Below are 16422 nucleotides of genomic sequence, written 5' to 3' on the forward strand. Positions count from 1 at the left end.
GGGATTATTTCCCAATTTGTTCTTATATGGTATCCAAACAGAAGTGAGAAACTATGTGGAGCATACACGCGATTCATAAGCAATGTGTCATTACTTTTATAACTGGGAAAGATTAACGTGTTTAAAGAAAAAAATAAAGATATACTTTCTAACTTTTATAGATATACAGGGAAAAAAATCAGAAAACATTATTAATTATTAGTTGGGTGCTCCTAAATGATTTTGTATTCAGTTAAGCAAAATACTGAGCTCCACTTTTAAAATGCACTACAGAACTTGATAAGAACACACATCACCTGCTAAATGTTACCAAATACACCAACATTTTATAAATACTTCGTTACATCTTTACAGCAAGTACCAAATCTTCGGGAATTCTCAAAAACTGGGCCAGGCCCAGTTTTATTAGTTGATAAATGAGCTATCAGAGAGGTTCCAACCTTAGATCCCACTTTCTTTTCTTTTCTTTCTTTTTTTGTGGGCACGGAGTCTCTCTCTCTCTGTCACCCAGGCTGGAGTGCAGTGGCACGATCTCAGCTCACTGCAACCTCTGCTTCCTGGGTTCAAGAGATTCTCCTGCCTCAGCCTCCCAAGGAGTTGGTACTACAGGCATGTGCTGCCATGCCCAGCTAATTTTTGTATTTGTAGTAGAGATGGGGTTTCATCACGTTGGCCAGGCTGGTCTCGAACTCCTGACCTCAGGTGATCCGCCCACCTTAGCCTCCCAAAGTGCTGGGATAACAGGCATGAGCCACTGTGCCTGGCCAGATCCCATTTTCTAAGCATTATACCATACCACACTCTGAAAGTCAACCATTGTTAAAATGTCACCAAATAAATAAGACATAATTAGTTAAATATATTCAAGAATGAAAACATTACTTTTTTTTAGGAGACATAAATTCTTAAATTTAAAATAGCCATCTCTATCATTAGAATCTTAGCCATTAGAATAACTACTTTCTGGAAAAAAAAAAAAGAACAACTACTTTCTGTACAGTCTACGAAGATATTTCATGCTAAACACAAATTATAAAAACTAATATAAGTGTTTGACGAAACCCTGGTCAATTTTCTGTAACTATAATACCATTATTTCAAGTTATCATAAAGATAGAAACATAAAAATAAGTGTCATTAGAACACACAGAAATGGACACTGGTAAGGAAAAAAGGTTATATTTTAATAAATAGTATAAAAGCTATTTTTTTACATACCCTGTTGTTACACATTAAAACTGCTAAAACAAGAAGGTTCATTTCAAAAAACTGTAAAACTATAAGCTAATAAAAGCATACTCTAGAAAATATGAGAATCATAATCCTTATTTATTAGATAATACTGATTTCAAGTGATAAAAATGTATTTTATATTTTAAACCAAAAGAGCTCTAATGTGAAATTTAAGACAGCATTTTGTAATCTAAGTAGCTCTGGAGAACTGAAGCAGGGGGAAGCACAAAGATGAGAAATGTACTTCGAAGCTTCATGAATCAACACCCGTTGTTCTGACTGAATACTGAAATCAACCAATATGGAACACTAGATTTGTTGAAACATAAATAAGAACTAATGAAAATTTAATGGACCAGAATTTTTAAATGCTGCAGTAACTTAAGCATTTCCTACTCTCACATACGTCTGACGGAAGAAACTGTGTTGCCTGGAGCTATTTCAGAAAAGGGCTAGAGGCAGGAACTTGCTGGCTCCTCCAAAAATTCTGTCTTACTCCAAAAATACTCTCTCTTCTGAGCTGTGTAAAGCATGTAAAGAGTTTAAATGTATACACATGAAGAGTGTTTTTTAAATTAAATTCACATAAAGGCACAAAGAACCTTCATTGGGTAAAACTAATACATTTGAAAAATGAAGTATAGGAATCTAGAATGTTACTAACTTTTATTCTCTCTCCCCATCAAACCTATGCTCTAAGTTTCTCCAGTTTATTAATAAATGACACGAACAACTGACAATCAAAGCTTCTGATAAGCATGAGATAATCTGCTTTTCCATGCTGTGTTAACTCAATTCCAGGTAAAAACAACAAACCCCATTGTTTTAGTAAAACTGTGCTTAATATCCCAGTATTGTATAATTGCTCTTAGACTTCAGAAAATCATTTATAGAGTTCCAGTACTACCAGAGACCCCTACCTGGGAATTCCTTATCATCACCTCACCACCATCACCCCTTCTGCTATTTTATCGTAATGAGACTAGGCCTGCTTAGTCATAGGCTTATCTAGAACCTGGGCCTCCTGCAAAAAGGCCTGTACTCTTTTTATTACTTTTTTTTTTTTTTTTTTTTTGAGATAAGGTCTCACTCTATTGCCCAGGCTGAAGTCCAGTGGTGCAATCATGACATTCCAGGCTCAAGTAACCCTCCCACCTCAGCCTCCTAAGTAGCTGAGACTACAGGTGCCCAACCACCGCACCTAAATAATTAAAAAAATTTTTTTTTGTAGACACGGAGTCTCACTACGTTGCCCAGGCTGGTCTCAAACTCCTGGGCTCAAGTGATCCTCCTGCTTTGACCTCCCAAAGTGTTGAGATTACAGGCGTGAGCCACTGCACCCAGCCAATTATGGCTTTTAAGTGAGAGTAAATTTAACGTGCTAGGAGATGTATTCTTTTTTTTTAGAATATCCTGTAGCATACCATGGCCACTCAAAAGAACAAGATTTTTCAAAAGTGTATGTGAAATCTATGAAACATCTTTTTGTTTTTTTCCCATAGAACACACTGTGGAAAGTCATAAAAAGAAAGCGGCTTTTGGTTGGGCACGTTGGCTCATGCCTGTAATCCCAGCAGTTTGGGAGGCTGAGGTGGGCAGATCGCTTGAGCTCAGGAGTTCAAGAGCAGCCTGGGCAACACAATGAAAACCTGTCTCTACAAAAAATACAAAAACTAGCCAGGAATGGTGGCATGCACCTGTAGTCTTAGCTACTTGGGAATCTGAGGTAGGAGGATCCCTTGAGCCAGGGAGCCAGAGATTGCAGTAAGCCATGATCACGCCACTGGCACTCCAGCCTGTCTCAAAAACAAAAAAGAAGAAAAGAAAGAGAAAGAAAAAGAAAGGGAAAGAGAAAAGAAAAGAGATAAAAGAAAGCAGCTGTCAAGTTCTTTAACCTGTGCCAACAGAATTACACAGGGGTTTAAAGATCAGCCACCTGCTGCTGCTCCCTCCAGTGCCTTACAGTCTTGTACTGCTTGGTGGGCTGGCTGGCCACTAGTCAGGGATTTAGGCTTCTGCCTGGTAAGCTCAGCCTCATCTTTTCTATATATCCAGCACAGAGCCATCACTCAGGGTCAGGCTCAAACCTATCAACCTCAGAGACTAAACACTAAAATCAGTATGCACAATTATTTACTCTGAGAATCGAAAAAAGTAAAGTGGACCAGTCAGCGCATGCCTGCCCTAGAGAACGCAACACATGAAGCCAAATATGCCATGCAAGCATAGACTCAGAATGGGAAGAAGAAGGTACACTTATATACATAAAGGCAACTAAAAGGAAACCCACTGGTTCTCTTAATACAGTACCCCCATTCACAGTTCTGCTTTCCAGTTTCAGTTATCCATGGACATCCGAGGACCAAACATATTAAACGGAAAATTCCAGAAAAAACCATAAGTTTGAAATTGCATGCCATTCTGAGTAGCATAATGAAATCTCTCACCATTTTGCTCTGTTCCACCCAGGACATAAATCAACCCTTTGCCCAGCATCTACATACTGTAGACGCTCCTCGCCCCTTAGTTACTTAGGAGCTGTCTCATTGATCAGATCAACTGTCACTGTATTGCAGTGCTTAAGTTCAAGTTGCCCTTATTTTACTTACGACTGGCCCCACAGCACAAGAGTTGTGATGCTGGCAACACGGATATGCCAAAGGCAAACCATAAAGTGATCCCTTATGAGAAAAGGTTAAAGTTCTCCAACTAGGAAAAGAAAATAGATGGTTTGCTGAGGTGACTAAGATCTACTACTGTGCCTAATTAATAAATTAAGCTTTATTATAGGTATGTATAGATAGGAAACATCATACCGTCTGTCTATTGTCTGTCTGTCTATCTATCTAGGGTTTGGATGTATCTGTCTGTCTGTCTATCTATCTATCTATCTATCTATCTATCAATCAATCAATCAATCATCTATCTAGGGTTTGGATCTATGTATGTATGTATGTATGTATGTATGTATGTATGTATCTATCTATCTATCTATCTATCTATCTATCTATCTATCTATCTATCTGGAGTTTGGAACCATTTGCAGTTTCCAGCATCCACAAGGGGTCTTGGAACATACTCCCCACAGATAAAGGAAGATTACCAAACAACCAATCTCAGATTCTCCAAGGTTGGACACAAGGATTCTCTAAGAGTATAGAGGCGGCCAGACCTGGAAGCCCAGACCACTGGCTTCCAAGCCTTACCTTTCTCTCAAAGACTTCTTTGTTTCATCCTTGTGTGAGGAAAGAATGAACATATTCTAGAAGTTCCCATCTTTTAACAAATGAGTCTCAAGTGTGATTAATCATCCACTCAGTCCTGAAGGCATCTTCTCTCTTCTTTCTCATCTCCCCTTCCCACTCTTTCCTCAGCTGAAGAAACAACTTTCTTCATTCTTAACTGAAAGTCTGTAATTTGAGATCCTTTGCAACTCTAAAGGACATTGGCCACCATGTTCTTAGAGGCAGGAGATGGGCTCTCCTGTGATATAATGCTTTAATCCCAAATTTAATTCTCATAACTTTAAAGATGAAATTCAAAATCCTCAGCTTAGAATACTGAACCCACTCAGCCAGCTGGAGAGAAATACCCACTTCGCTTTCTCTACAGTGAAAGATTTTGGTGCTACATACTCACTTCTGTTGTTAGGGGCTTCAAGCCTGTAATCCCAGCACTTTGGGAGGCCGAGACGGGTGGATCACAAGGTCAGGAGATCGAGACCATCCTGGCTAACACGGCGAAACCCCGTCTCTACTAAAAACACAAAAAATTAGCTGGGCGAGGTGGCGGCGCCTGTGGTCCCAGCTACTCGGGAGGCTGAGGCAGGAGAATGGCGCGAACCCAGGAGGCGGAGCTTGCAGTGAGCTGAGATCTGGCCACCGCACTCCAGCCTGGGCGACAGAGCGAGACTCCGTCTCAAAAAAAAAAAAAAAAAAAAAAAAAAAAAAAAAAAAAAAAGAAAAAGTATTAGAATAAACTGCCATTGTCAGTGATTCTGTTTTGTGGGGATGAATGCAAGTATTTTAAAATCTGAGGAAAACATCAGATAACATACTATACTTCAACTGGAAATCAATATTTAAAAAAAATGGAATTTTGTCCAGAGCTGGAAGAACCAAGTCTTCCTTTCTTCATTCACTGTTCAGATTATGGTAAATGTTTTTTATAATTGCACTTCTTTTCTAGAGGCCAAATACAATAAATTGTTACTATGAAGTAATAAAATAGTATACACACATACACATATTCATATACATATTTTTAAAAACATGCTTTGAGAGTGATTATTTCCTTTTTCCCAAGGAAAGTTCAAGAAACAGATCAACAGTCTCCAAAACATTAACTCGTTTTTATTTGCCTTTACCATGATCCCTTTCCCTTTCCCCTCATTGTGAGTCTGTTCTAATACTTCTGGTGTCACAGATGGCATTCCTGGGGAAAGTCTTAAGGAAAAACATTAAGAGTGTAAATACAAATGACAGGCTGTCAGTGGATCTCTATCTTTACAAGGACTAACGAAGATTCCCTGCACTTCTGGCAACACTATACCTGTCCTAACACTTCCAGTGCGACCCACCACCTCCACTCTTCATTTATCAGGAGAGAAGGGATTTTTAAATGTTTCCTAGCTGGATTCTCTACATACTGTCATGGAAATGTCCAAAATTTCCTAAGGCAAAAGGTGAGAGGAAAGCTGTATATATAAGTACACGTCTGCATCTCTTACCCTTCTCCCCCACACATGTACACTTTCTATAATGATAGTATATGCATAGAAAAATGTCTGAAGGACTTTTAAACAATGTGGTGCATTGAGCTGACTCAGAAACGACAGAGAAATGAAGAACGCTGGTCGGGCACAGTGGCTCACGCCTGTAATCCCAGCACTCTGGGAGTCCGAAGCTGGCTGATCACCTGAGGTCAGGAGTTCGAGACTAGCCTGGCCAACGTGGTGAAACACTGTCTCTACTAAAAACACAAAAATCTGCCAGGTGTGGCAGCACACGCCTGTAATCCCAGCTACTCCGGAGGCTGAGACAGGAGAATCACTTGAACCCATTAGGCAGAGGTTGCAGTGAGCCAAGAACATGCCACTGCACTCCAGCCTGGGTAACAAAGCAAGACTCCGTCTCAAAAAAAAAAAAAAAAAAAGAAAGAAAGAAATGAAGAATGCTACAATTCCAGAAAACAGTAACTGAAGACTTTTCCAAGGCGTTCCGAAATCCTTACACCATTTGTTGGGGGAAAGAGATAATGATGACATTAAACTTTGTTGAGTATGTGTGTTAAAAATTCAGAAGTAACTGTTAAACAATTAATGACAGAATGCATAATTTCCAAACTCACTGGAAAGGGAAGTGGGAAAATAAAGAAAAATGGATTAATCTAATAAAAGGCAAGAAAAGAAAAGAGACCAAAAAAAGAAATAGAAAACACAAAATAAGATGGTAGAATTCCAAATGTCAGTAATCACAATAAAAGTTAATTTCACATATAGAAAGACATAATAACAGCAATTAACATTTATTGGGTATTTACTATGTATCAAGCACTGTTCTTTATATATTCACTCCATTAATCCTTATATCAAATGCATAATATAGATGCTATTATTATCTGCATTTTATGGATGGTAAACTGAGGCTGATAAAATCACCAGCTGGTAAGTGGCAGAGCAAGGACTTAAATTATTGAAGTCTAGTTTTCAACGCTATACTCTAATAGGCTGGGAGCTTATGAGAAGTTCCATCTGGTCAACAAGCACATTATAATCAGTTACCATTTTGCTATAGTGTTCTTGTTCTTTTCCCTTTCTCCCTCCCGCCTCTAATCCATCCTCCCAGTCTCTGCAATCTTTCTCCATTCTCAAACATTTAAACATACTTGCATATGGAAGGGAGTGTTTTGGTCAGGGTTTGCTTTTACAAAAATGGAAACATACTATAATATATGCACTTCTCTGCAATTTGCTTTTCTCTCAAGAATAAACATTAGACGTCTTTCCTGAAGAAGAAACATAAAGCTAACTTACCCTTTTGAAAAAAACTACTTCGTGATACTGCATAGTTTGTATGAACACAATTTATTCAACCGCCTTTCAGATAGACCAGTTACAGAGCTGGTCCTAGGATCGCTGCAACAGTCCGAGGACAGAGCTTCCCCAACCTCATTCTCACCAATTTCAAGTCAACTTTAGTTTACATTTCCGGGCAGAATGCTTTACATACATTTATTTTTAATCATTCCAACACTCCAGTGATTCAGGTATTATCGTCCGCATTTTGCATGAGAAAACAGGAGTTGCCTAAGGTCACATAGCCACAGAGTAGCTGAATCCAAAACTCCTGTTCTAATCTTTACTCTGCTTTATAAGCCCATTTATCACCCCAAATGGGCTGTCTCTGGAAACCCCTCGGCTCAGCCAATAAGTCAGGATTTATCTTTGCTCCATGGGCCATCTCCATGGCCCGAGACCTCCCTAGGCACCTAGCTCAGAGATTGAAGATGGTCTCACTCTCCCATGGGCAGTTCGGAATAAAAAATTCCAACTGAGAACTCTACCCTTGAGCAGAGGCTAATCGAAAAAGAGGCCCTTTTATCTCAGAGGTCTCGGCGAGGCTTACACGATTTATGAGAATCTGAATTTACAGAAGCCAAGATCTACCAGGAGACCCTGAAAAGGGAAGGAGAGGAGACATCGCGGGAGTACTATCACTGTTACTGCAACACAACCAGGAAGCGTCTGGGCGCGACGCGACTCATCCATCTCTAGCAGCTCCCACACCAGCAGGGCAAATGGCACTTACCCGCCAACAAACTATTCGACTCTTTTAGTGTTCAGACCCCTCAAACTCTTCACAGTTCAGTACCACGTGTTAGGCTTGCAGAATTCTCTGCCCCCAAATCACTGCCTCCAGTGCAGACCCAATCAGGGAGTACTACGTCATCATTGGGCGCCAGAAAAAAAGCAAAGCCGACATCAAAGCGAGCCTTGATGACGGCAAGAGCGAGGGACCTCTGCCGTTGCTATGGTAACTGAGCCAACGCGAGCGGCCTGCGCAGAGCCTCGTGGGAGTGGTGGTTCGACGGCGTCCTACGCCTGCGTTCCTTGCGGGCGGAGGAACTACAATTCCCAGCGTGTCCCGGCAGCAGCCCGGGCAGAAGAGCGGTTGTGGCAGCTTTGGCCGAGGTTCGAGCTCGAACTTGGAAAATGCTAATGGCGCCTCAGGGAAGGTCCTCCTCAAAGAAAAGGATGGGGCTGAATCGCTGGAAACGGTTCACAAGGAAGCCGAGTCCCCAGGTGATCCCAATCGAGAGCGTTGGAGGGCGGGGACTTCCCCAAGGGGCGGGGCAGTCAGGAAGCCAGTCGCGGTCCCTCTGTGCTTCCGGCCTCTTTATCCTTAGCTGACACGCCCCTGCCTTAACCGCCCCAAAGCCAGCATTGCCCTGAGTGAAGTGCTCTAGGATCCCTGGGGTCTGGGTATATTACGGCTTTGGTGGGCCAGCATCGTGGAAGAACTGTTTCTAACGCTTTTCTAAAACCGGAGGTGTCTGCTAATGCCCTTCGGAGTGAAAGGAGTTTGCAAACTCCGTTCTCCCTTAAATTTTAGGAAACTTCTGGCACATTTCTTTCTTTTTCTCTCTTTTTTTTTTTTTTTTTTGGCAAATCTTGGGGGAGTTGATCTTTATTAACGGGGGAGAGCTTCACATTAAATACCCTGCCTGTATTCCTGCCCTTTCACTTTTACGTAAAGTATCTAAATAAACTCAGGAGTGCAAATGGATATTGAATACATTAATACTTGATTCACACAGGAATTTCTAAATTCAATCAACATTCAAAAAATAGATTCTCTCCGTATCTGTCACCCATTTGGATGCATTAGCACCTGAAGATAAGAAAAAACTGATAACCCACATTTTAAACTTGAAAACATATGTGACATGTGCAATGTCACAGTTGCACCGTGTGTGCTTTCCACAGACTACCTTTTTAACAGTCCCCAAACGGATGCTTAAAATCTAAATGAGAGTACTAAAATGGAGAAGCTTCTCAGCTTTCAGCTACAGAGCAGTTTCAGCCGCTGTTTTCACCCTTAAGTTACACTTTCCTAAATAATATTCTGTAGATGTATGTGGCCTTTGTGAGGGACCCAGGCAATTGTTCTTGCAATTTATTCTAAATTTACCAACTAAATGCATTGGACATATTCCACATGGTAAATATGTTGCCCTAGATACTACAGGGCACAGGCTGGAGCATTAGGGAGACTTGGAAACTGAGGCTGCTGCTATTTCAATACATCAGTTGCATGATGTATTGAATCTAAAATAGGTTATGGATATGGACTTGATGATGAAAGGTAAAAATTTAGAATAATTTCTTAGGACTCCAAAAAGGAAGGATTTTTCCTGCTAGTGCTCATTATTACTGCCTAGAGGGAAAAAGGGGAAAACATAGGGCTCTTTCAAGTTCAGTTGTGTTTTAATTGGATCAGTTCTTTCTTTGTTGCAGTGACAAAATTATTAAGCAGTACAGCTGCGTTAGTTATCAGTAAGATGGTTTGAAGGCATAGTGTTAGGTAAGTGAAAGAGAGTATTATATTTTTCCCACCTCCATGTGTCAACATGCTAGTTTAGATATCCCCTTATTTTATTATTATTAATATTATTTTAGAGAGCATATTTGAGTAAGAAGCAATTTATGAACTGGGAACACAACCAAAAGAGATTTAGTGCTCCAATGACAAATCATCAGGATATCCCCTTATTTTAAAAACACACCTGAATTTTTAGTAAAGAAGATAACTCTATTTGTTAAGTGACTATTAGAGGGAATTCTGCAAGCTTCTGGGTGTTTGTTTGTTTTTTTAGTAGATACGGGGTTTCACCGTGTTAGCCAGGATGGTCTTGATCTCCTGACCTCGTGATCTGCCCACCTTGGCCTCCCAAAGTGCTGGGATTACAGGCGTGAGCCACTGCTCCTGGCCAAAACACACCTGCATTTTTGGCAAAGAAGATAGCTATTTGTTAAGTGACTATTAGAAGGAATTCTGCAAGCTTCTGGGAGTTACAGAGAGTGAAGAAAGGAAATGTCCTGATGGTTTTACTTCTAATTTCAGATTAATACCTGACTGATCTGGGTGGAAATTTGTATTTTCTGCTTTGTAAAACAGTAGAAGTCAGATTGATTAACCCTCAGTTTTTATTGGACCAAACAAGATCCCTGATCTAGGTAAGATGAGAAAGCCTCTTGCTACAGGCTACTTATGAAAGGAGTAAGGAGAGGAACACACCCTTCTTTAAGCTAAAGATTACTTGGATAATCTGGCTAATTAATGAGTGCCTTTTTTTTTTTTTTTTTAATGAGTAGCTTTATATTTAGCATTTCTATATCTTGACTCTTAACCCTAAGGAGGTTTAAAAAAAATAGCAGTGCCACAGGGTCCTATCCCAATTAAATCACAGTCTCAAGGTGAGCCTAGACAAGAAATAAAAACAATGTCCCAGTAAGGCTTCATGTTTTCTCCTCATACTGCTATTCTGTGTCTTTTATTGCTAATCATGCTGAACTTCCTACTGAAATGCTTTGGGGAAATAATAAAGGACACTGTTCCATATGCTTTAGTCAGAAGGATAGATTTAAATGGCAAAGTTGATGAAGATATTGCTGTGTATTAATGTCCTATATATGTTATCTACAGCCTGCTTTTGGTCCTGACAATGTGGAACACTGGATAAAGGTAAGGATATTTCAAATTTAGAATAAAAAGATAATTAAGAGTCGAGCATAATCAGATGGAAAAGAAATATGAGTAGACCTCCACTTTGCACATACTCTGCAATTTTTGTTCCCACATGACTATGTAAGTTGCCTTAATTTTATACTTTTTAGTATTTTTTTGTCATAATTCTGTTGCCTCTCATGAAACCATTTAAGTAGGAATAACAAGAAAAGAGGTGTGTAGACATCGTTTCAAATGCCATGAGTATCACTTGAAGAGGATTAAAGGAGTTGGGAAAAGAAGCCTTGGGAGAGGATGTAGTGGCCTTCCTCAGATGTTGGAAAGACTTCACTGTAGTTACAATAACATAGGGACTAATGGGTGAAAACTACATGTGCATCACAAATAAGAATTTTCTAATGACTAGTCCATCCAAAAGTGGACTGGGCATTCTTATGGAGATGTGTTTTCTACCACTGAAGCTATTTTAATGGACTCTAAATGGTCACTTAATGTTAGGCTAATGAACAATGTGTTTCAGGATTCAGTGAAGTGGGGATTGTGTTAGATAACCTCTGACATTTCTTCCAGGCCTAAGATACGTATTTTTGAGTCTGAGTACCATTTAATTTGAAAGTACCATTAAATCATTCCAGGTGTGTGCTTCTGAGTGTCAGTTTGGCAGCTTGCCATATTCAATTCATCGTGTACCACATGTATCAAAATCATGCAACATTTTCCCTGGAAAGACCCTTCTGACAGTATTTTGAAGAGTGATTACTCATCTAAATTGACATGCATCATGAGTACCAGATCCTAGATAGATGTAATAGATCCTAGGCCAAATGTAATAATTTTTAGCCATTTATTTATTCAGCTGGTATTTGAGTGCCTACTAAATACTAGCCCACTGTGTTGGGCATTGGAGCTAAATCAGAGCAGGTACAGTCCCTGCCCTCCCAGGGTTTACAGTCCAGTGGAGAATAAACAACTTACCTAAAGCTCATGAGAGAATCAAAGATGTAATGAAAGTATGTGGTGAGAGGCACTAATTTAAATGGGGTCCGGGCAAGCTTCCTGGATACTGCAGAAAGCCTAACTTAGAAGATGACTAAAGTGGATCTGCCATCATGAATGCTAGCCTTTAGGAAGACCATTCCGCATTATCTAGTAAGATTAGCTTGCATGTGAGTGTTGAGAGTCCCAGTGCCAGTATACGATAGGATGGTAAGTACTATGGAGACAGTCAGAGCAGAGGACAGGGAGAAGGAGAGCTGGAGGAGAGCGTTTACAGTTTTATATAAGGTGGTCAAAGAAGGCATTACTGGGAAGGTGACATTTGAGCAAAGGCTTCAGGAGGTGAGAGAAGGAGGCCTATGGGTATCTGTAGGAGAGTAGTTCAGCAGTTCAGGCAGAGGGGAAGCAAGTACAAAGGCTCTAAGCTGAGGACACACTGAGCATATCTGAGGAGGAACAAGCAAGGAGGTCCATGTGGCTGAAGTAGAATGAGCAAAGGGAAGAGTAGCGAGGGGCTGCTGCGTAGCAGGACCTGGAAGCTCATTGTAAGGACTTTGACATTAATTCTGATTGAGATCAGGAGCCATTGAAGGCTTTTGAGTGGAGTTGTGACATACATGATGTGGCTTTCATTTTAAAGGAGTCATTCAGTGCTGTGGTGAGAGGCTATTCCAGAAAACCTGTCAGGAAATTGTTGTGCCTTGGACCAAGATACTAGCAATGGAGATGATGGGAAGGGGTCAGATTCTATATATATTTTAAAGATAGAGTCAACAGATTTCCTGATCAATTATAGGTGGGGTGAGAGAGAGATAGATTGGATTAAGGACTCCAAAGTTTTCACCCTGAGGAATGTAGTTGTCACTACCTAAGTTGGAAGAAACACAGCAATCATGGGAGAACACAGGTTTCTGGGAGGGGGAAGTTAGGGGTTAAGTTATAAAATAAGTTTTAACATTTTTTTTTCTTTTGAGACAAGAGTCTCGCTCTGTCACTCGAGCTGGAGTACAGTGGCACAATCTCGGCTCACTGCAACCTCTGCCTGCCGGGTTCAAGTGATTCTCATGCCTCAGCTGCCCAGGTAGCTGAGATTACAGGTGTGTGCCACCACACCCGGCTAATTTTTGTAGTTTTAGTAGAGACAGGGTTTCACTGTGTTGGCCAAGCTGGTCTTGACCTCAAGTGATCCACCCACCTCGGCCTCACAAAGTGCTGGGATTACAGCATGAGCCACCGTGCCCAGCTTTAAAATTTATTTAATTAAATTTATTTATTTTGCGACACAGTCTCACTTTGTCACCCAGGCAGGAGTGCAGTGGCATGAACACAGCTCATTGCAGTCCCAACGCTCTGGGCTCAAGAGATTCCTCCCACCTCAGCCTCTGAAGTAGCTAGGATTATAGGTGTGCACAACCACACCTGGCTAATTTTTTATTTTTTAACTAGAGGTGGGTCTCCCTATGTTCCCCAAGCTGGTCTCAAACTCCTGGGCTTAGGCAGTCCTCCCATTTTGGCCTCCCAAAGTGCTATGATTATAGGCATGACCCACTGCACCAGCCTAAAATAAGTGTTTTTATTCTGTGCAGGTAAATAAAAACGCTAAGGCAGTTTGCCCACTTCTGCTATTTCTTCCCCCAATCCTGCAAATTTGGTCATGTTTTTACTAGACTCTTGCTGTTGAGTTAAAACATTCTAGATGGCTACAGTTAAGTGACTCTTTTTATCCCAATTTTACTGAACCTAATATATGATTGCCTAATATAAGATGGGAGGTTTCCTTCCGGAGTACTAATTTGCTGAAGTGTGATTTACTCCACCTCTGGTTCATATTCATATGCAAGTCCTAAGGGCATGAAAACTAATAAAATATAATATTTTTTATTTAAAGTAAAATATCCATGTCTCAGGATCCTATCACTAATGCCCTAAACAAAAGTTATCTAAATCTTAATAACCTTTTGTTCAAATATCAAAATTGTGAACACCTGTTAGAACTTGGTAAAATACTGCAATTAATTTAATATATATGAAACCCCCCAGAATATTTGGGGGTAGATGTTTAAACCTCAAGAGTTTCTCCACAAATGGAAAGATGAATGAATCTTAGTAGTTGGTAGAAAATCAGATTCTTGAATAGGAGAGAAATTCTCTAACTGAACAAATTTGTTGTCTTAATGGATTTTTTTTTCTGTTATATTGAAGAGAGTGGAGAAAGCCTCAGAATTTGCAGTGTCAAATGCATTTTTTACTAGAAATTCAGATTTACCCAGAAGTCCCTGGGGCCAAATCACAGATTGGAAAACATCTGAGCAAATAGAGGATCATGATGAAATCTATGCAGAAGGTAAGAGAATGCATTTTCTGCTGTAATGTTAACAATTCTTAAAGCATAACCCCATGATGCATTTCAAAATAGAGAATGGAAGTTTTTCTTACTCTTGTTCTTAATTTCCCTTTCTTTCTACTCCCCTGAAGCTATTTTACTCTGGAATTAACTCCAATATTACAAGTAAGGATATACTTAAGCCTCATTTTGTTGCCCAAATTAGAACCACATCTAGAGGTGGTTTGATACAACAGCTAATTAGTGAATGCTGTAAGATGTTAGTCCTGTGACAAAGATGGTAGCAAGTTAATTTGATCAAATATTATAGAGATAATTTGACTACAGTCTGTAAATCAGTTTTACTCCTGATAAAGAGACCCTAAAAACAGTCTAACCTTCCTATGTCCCAGAAGCATTTACTCTTCCAGAATTTGGTATTTTCGTTACTGATGCCCTGAGGAACTCTACCATTTAGGGATGGAAGGAATCAAGAAGGACCAACAAAGGAGACTGAGAAAGGGAGGCCACTATGGTAGATGGAAAGTCAAGAGTGTGATGTCCTACAAGCCAACTTCCGTTTGAATTCCTTATGTCTCCAGTTATTCCATTTATTTCTTCATTTTTTCAACATATATATACTCTGTGCTAGGTACAATTTTAGGCACTGGAAGTACTGGTTAAGAACAAGAGAGACAAAGCCCTTTCTTTCATGAAATATACATTTCCTTTGGGAATAAAGAAAATTTTACAGTGATCCAGTAGTAAAAAGTCATTCAAGTTCAGAACTGAGTCAGCTAGGAGCAAGGAGTCAGCTGAACAATGTGATGGGGGAAGCATCCAGGCAGATGGAAAGGGAGCATGAAGTACAGACAGGCATGGTGTGCTGCAGGAAGACCCGTGTGGCTGGAGCATCCCCACAGAGAGAAGCTGGTGGGAGTGAGGAGAGGGCATGTCACATAGGGCTTTCCAAGCCTGGGGAAAGAATTTAGATTTTACTCTGAGTATGACAGGATAGAATTGAAGAGTTTTAAGCAGAGGAGTAATATGACAGTTTATAAAATATATGAAGGATGTAGCAGGGCGTGGTGGCGGGTGCCTGTAATCCCAGCTACTTGGGAGGCTGAGGCAGAAGAATCACTTGAATCCGGCAGGCGGAGGTTGCAGTGACCTGAGATCTTGCTATGCACTCCAACCTGGGTGACAGAGCAAGACTCCATCTCAAATAAATAAATAAATTAATTAAATATAGGAAGAATGGATTATAGGGGAGAAAAAGAGAGAAAAGGGCAACCAGTGGGAGGCTGCTGGCAGCAGTCTGGGTGAGCAGTAACGGTGAGTGGTTTAGAGTGGTTAATAGTACTGGAGCTAGAGAAAGGAGATTGTTTCTGAAATTGGCTTGGCTGATCTTGCTCACCTCACCTCCCACCCTGCCAATACAGACACACAATATACTTTAACCTGTTAAGGGTTCTGAGAAGTCCTGCAGTTAGAAAGAAATGTTTACTTGCCTCGTTTCCCATGCTGCCTAGACCATGAACCTCTTTTTATCCTGAAATCTGTATATTATCCTGAGAAACTAGTGATTCACATTAGGAACATGGTTTGGTGTATGGACAGAACAGCGGTGGATAGAACATGGTTTTCAAAGGTTGATACCATTTTTTCTCATCTCATCAACTATATTAATGTTCTACAAAAAGTAATGTTCTGAGGAACATACTTTGAAAATCTGTGCTTTAAGGTAGTTTGTATACTTCTCATGTGGTCCATCATGAGGTATTTCTACCTCCAAGGGAAGTTTTATTTGTTTTTGGGGGTACTTCACAGTAAATCCCCATGTACCAAAACATATCATTTAGTAGGTGTGAATTATTTTGCATATAAATTATTATACACATAAATGTTTGAATTATTGTACACAAGGGCTACTCAGTAAATATCTTCTCCATTTCTCTACCTCCCCCTAAAAGCCAGTAGCTTTAGTTGCTAGTATGCTTTTTTTTTTTTTTTGAGACGGAGTCTTGCTCTGTCGCCCAGGCTGGGGTGCAGTGGCCGGATCTCAGCTCACTGCAAGCTCCACCTCCCGGGTTTACGCCATTCTCCTGCCTCAGCCTCCTG

At 40.3% G+C, this 16422-nt stretch overlaps 2 protein-coding genes across 5 annotated transcripts in view; one reads left to right on the forward strand and one right to left on the reverse strand.

Annotated features, from left to right (window-relative positions):
- LOC105470375 (queuine tRNA-ribosyltransferase accessory subunit 2) overlaps positions 1 to 8189 on the reverse strand; it is a 32545-nt gene extending 24356 nt beyond the window's left edge. For both annotated transcript variants that reach the window (XM_024789287.2, XM_011722279.2), the window contains exon 1: positions 8043 to 8189. The gene's annotated coding sequence lies outside the window, so the exon portion shown is untranslated. The remainder of the gene's footprint in view (positions 1 to 8042) is intronic.
- A 141-nt stretch (positions 8190 to 8330) lies between these two features.
- LOC105470377 (coiled-coil domain containing 191) overlaps positions 8331 to 16422 on the forward strand; it is an 89165-nt gene continuing 81073 nt past the window's right edge. The window contains exons 1-3 of one of the 3 annotated variants that reach the window (XM_011722288.3): positions 8337 to 8536; positions 10941 to 10979; positions 14181 to 14322. In XM_011722288.3, coding sequence (XP_011720590.2) covers positions 8447 to 8536; positions 10941 to 10979; positions 14181 to 14322 — 271 coding nt within the window. In that variant the 5' untranslated portion in view covers positions 8337 to 8446. Of the gene's footprint in view, positions 8537 to 10940; positions 10980 to 14180; positions 14323 to 16422 lie in introns of all 3 variants that reach the window. The other 2 variants (XM_011722289.2, XM_071092394.1) reach the window with 2 other exon arrangements.

The sequence above is a fragment of the Macaca nemestrina genome, chromosome 2, assembly GCF_043159975.1.
Source record: "Macaca nemestrina isolate mMacNem1 chromosome 2, mMacNem.hap1, whole genome shotgun sequence".
In the NCBI taxonomy this organism is placed as follows: Eukaryota; Metazoa; Chordata; class Mammalia; order Primates; family Cercopithecidae; genus Macaca; species Macaca nemestrina.